The sequence below is a fragment of the Sphaerodactylus townsendi genome, linkage group LG05 (genome assembly GCF_021028975.2).
Source record: "Sphaerodactylus townsendi isolate TG3544 linkage group LG05, MPM_Stown_v2.3, whole genome shotgun sequence".
Classification (NCBI taxonomy): Eukaryota; Metazoa; Chordata; class Lepidosauria; order Squamata; family Sphaerodactylidae; genus Sphaerodactylus; species Sphaerodactylus townsendi.
The window spans coordinates 127,853,747-127,856,842 of record NC_059429.1 but is presented as its reverse complement, the minus strand read 5'-3'; the positions used below and the strand labels follow the sequence as shown (position 1 = coordinate 127,856,842).

At 51.9% G+C, this 3,096-nt stretch overlaps 1 protein-coding gene across 1 annotated transcript in view; it reads right to left on the bottom strand.

Moving 5' to 3' along the window:
* The window catches only part of LOC125433411 (collagen alpha-3(IX) chain-like), a 10,823-nt gene extending 8,033 nt beyond the window's left edge, over positions 1 to 2,790 (bottom strand). Inside the window, exon 1 of the mRNA XM_048497915.1 lies at positions 2,559 to 2,790. Within this exon, the coding sequence (XP_048353872.1) occupies positions 2,559 to 2,790 (232 nt within the window). The remainder of the gene's footprint in view (positions 1 to 2,558) is intronic.
* Between the last annotated feature and the right edge of the window lie 306 nt (positions 2,791 to 3,096).

Sequence of the window (3,096 nt, the reverse complement as noted above, 5' to 3'; positions counted from 1 at the left end):
AAAAAGTTTTCATTCCTATTTCAATTATAAAACTCAACAAATTAAAGTGGCGTCCAGCATTCCAGTAATAAAAATCCCTCCCCCCTCAGAGAGGGAGGCATGGCGAGTCTTGTTGGATGACAGGTGGCCCAGTTGTCAAGGGCCGAAGAAAGGCCCTTTTTGGACCTACTGGAATTTCTAACGGAAAAGCAGACCCCGTTAGTAACCCCCTCTCGGCACACACAAGTAATTAGTAACCCACTCTCGTTGCATCAAAAAAAAACAACCCTGCCTGCACTCTAAAAAGGTACAGTCGCAACGCAAGTTTATCAGCTGTGTGAGAACTAGGACACGCAGGGCATTTTTTGGGTAGATGATCACGTTTGCAAGCATAGCTTCACCACAAACTCTACCGAAGCTATATGTAGCATCAAAATCATCCCAAAGATTTTTTTTGGGGGGGGGGAGGGGAGAGGAAATTCAGTCTATCCAAGTCAACAATAAACGATCAACACCCTCCTTGTGCGCCCAGTTCCGGAAACTAAACAGGAACACAAACATTTATACCTTCGCCCTTTAATTTCCTTTCAGTTACAATCACATGACTGGCAACACACCCCCCCCACCCCCCAATTTTTAATTTAAATTCAATTTCTGATCCCGCGTTCATTCCCAGGCAACGGCCACAGAGCGGGGATTTCATTAAAGGATTTAATAGATTTTATAAGAGTTGTCAGATCCAAAAAGGTTATGGAGCGAATGCATTCTCTCTGCTTCTAGGTTTTCAATCGCAGTCCGGTAAACAAATTTACCATGAAAATAAGAAGTGGGGGGGGGGGCACAAAATCATGGAGGGACCCGAAGAAACAAACCTCCTCGTCTGAATCACTTAAAGATCGCGGGATGATGCGCTCAAAGTTCCTTTTCTGTCTTCTCATGTTTGTTACTATGATTTCCTACAGAGGGATTTCGAGGGGCTGAAACTACTTAAGGATATAACTTGTCTCTCAAAACCCAATCTGCAATTTTGCAGCTTGCCCTCGGAATTCGAAAACAGGGTGGCCACAGGGGTCTTCATGAAGCTGGGTTGTCTTCATGAAGTAACCTCCAGGTTGGGAGAATTCCTGGAGATCTGGGATGGAGCCTCGGCAGAGTGAGGTTTGGGGAGGAACCCCACAAGGTATAATGCTAAACTCGGCCCACCAAAGCAGCCATTTTCTCCAGGGGAAACTGAGGTTAAGAGCTCGTGTATCTAATCTGGAGGAACCGGGTTTGATTCCCAGCTCTGCCGCCTGAGCTGTGGAGGCTTCTCTGGGGAATTCAGATTAGCCTGGGCACTCCCACACACGCCAGCTGGGTGACCTTGGGCTAGTCACAGTTCTTCGGAGCTCTCTCAGCCCCACCTACCTCACAGGGTGTTTGTTGTGAGGGGGGAAGGGCAAGGAGATTGTCAGCCCCTTTGAGTCTCCTGCAGGAGAGAAAGGGGGAATATAAATCCAAACTCCTCCTCCTCCTCCTCCTCCTCCTCCTCCTCCTCCTCTTCTTCTTCTTCTTCTTCTTCTTCTTCTTCTTCTTCTTCTTCTTCTTCTGGAAATCAGTTCTAATTCTGGGAGCTTTCCCATGTTGGCTTTGTTGTTCATTGAATTTGGGCCAACGCAAAAGAACTTCTTGGTAGACCGTGCCGCCCTTTAGCTTTTAAAAAAAATTCCTGTCACAAACGATGTCATGGTGCGGTGAGTTCCTCTGCCTCCTACCGTTGCTGGCTATTGGTTGGGAAACACCTGGAGGTTTTGGGGATGGGGTCTGAGGAATCTGGGGTTTGGGGAGGGTCCTCAGCAGGGTATAATGCCATAGAGCCAGGATGGAGTGCCCACAGGGACACGTGGGATCACATGCCCCTGGGTGCATCCATCCTGTCAGTGGGGAGGCACACAATCACCCCCACACCCCCTCCTCCCCCATGCCGACTTGGCTCCTGGGTTGGCGCGGGGGAGGAGGGGATGGTGCCCATGGGGGGGGCAAAATCACCCCACCCCTCCCCCTTTTCCCCTCAACCAACACCGGCCCCTCCAGGCAGTGGCGGAGCGCCAAGGGAATGGGAGGGGTGCATCATCCACCGGGCGCATGCCTGAAGGGCGGAAAATCGCCCCCAGCCCCTCCCCCGTCCCCCACGCCGCCCTGCTGCTCCCCCGCGGTGCCCCCGTGGCACACACACACACCGTGGCACCCCAGGCGGCACACACACACTGGCAGAGGCTCAAGGAGCACCAGGTCCAACAAAGGCTGAACCCCACCAGGCCCGACAAAGGCTGCATCCGAACGCCCCTTAGCCCCGCCCCATCAGGCTGCCTGGAACCTCTGCCGGCTCAGCTAAATAGGGAGTAGCTGCCATGGAGCGTGGGGGTAGGGTGCGGAGGAGGGTGCCATTTTGCCCCAGGCGCCATTTTCCCCGCTACGCCTCGCCATAGAGCAGACCCTCCAAAGCAGCTGTTTTCTCCAGAGGAACAGGACTTGATTGTTGGACATCAAGCGTAACGGTGGGTAATCTCCAGGCACTACCTGGAACTTGGCAACCCTACTGGCTCCACATAGCCATATGTATGTATCCAAACTGTTTGTCACATGGTAGAACAGGCCACCGTAATGGTAGCTTGCAGATTTCAGCAAGGACATGAAGGATTTCTCTTTTCCTTTGTCTTGGACCAGTTCCAAAGTCCCCAACTGATTACCCCCTATGATGGCATCTTCCAAATGAGAATGAAGCATTTCACTGACCACCTGCTGTTCTCTTTGGTTGAAGCTAGTTGGCATGGTTCCTAAACCATGAAGAAGAAGAAGAAGAAGAAGAAGAAGAAGGAGGAGGAGGAGGAGGAGGAGGAGGAGGAGGAGGAGGAGGAGGAGCAGGAGCAGGAGGAGGAGCAGGAGGAGGAGAAGAAGAAGAAGAGGAGGAGGAGCAGGAGGAGCAGGAGGAGGAGAAGAAGAAGAAGAGGAGGAGGAGTAGTTTGGATTTATATCCCCCCTTTCTCTCCTGCAGGAGACTCAAAGGGGCTTACAGTCTCCTTGCCCTTCCCCCCTCACAACAAACACCCTGTGAGGTAGGTGGGGCTGAGAGAGCTC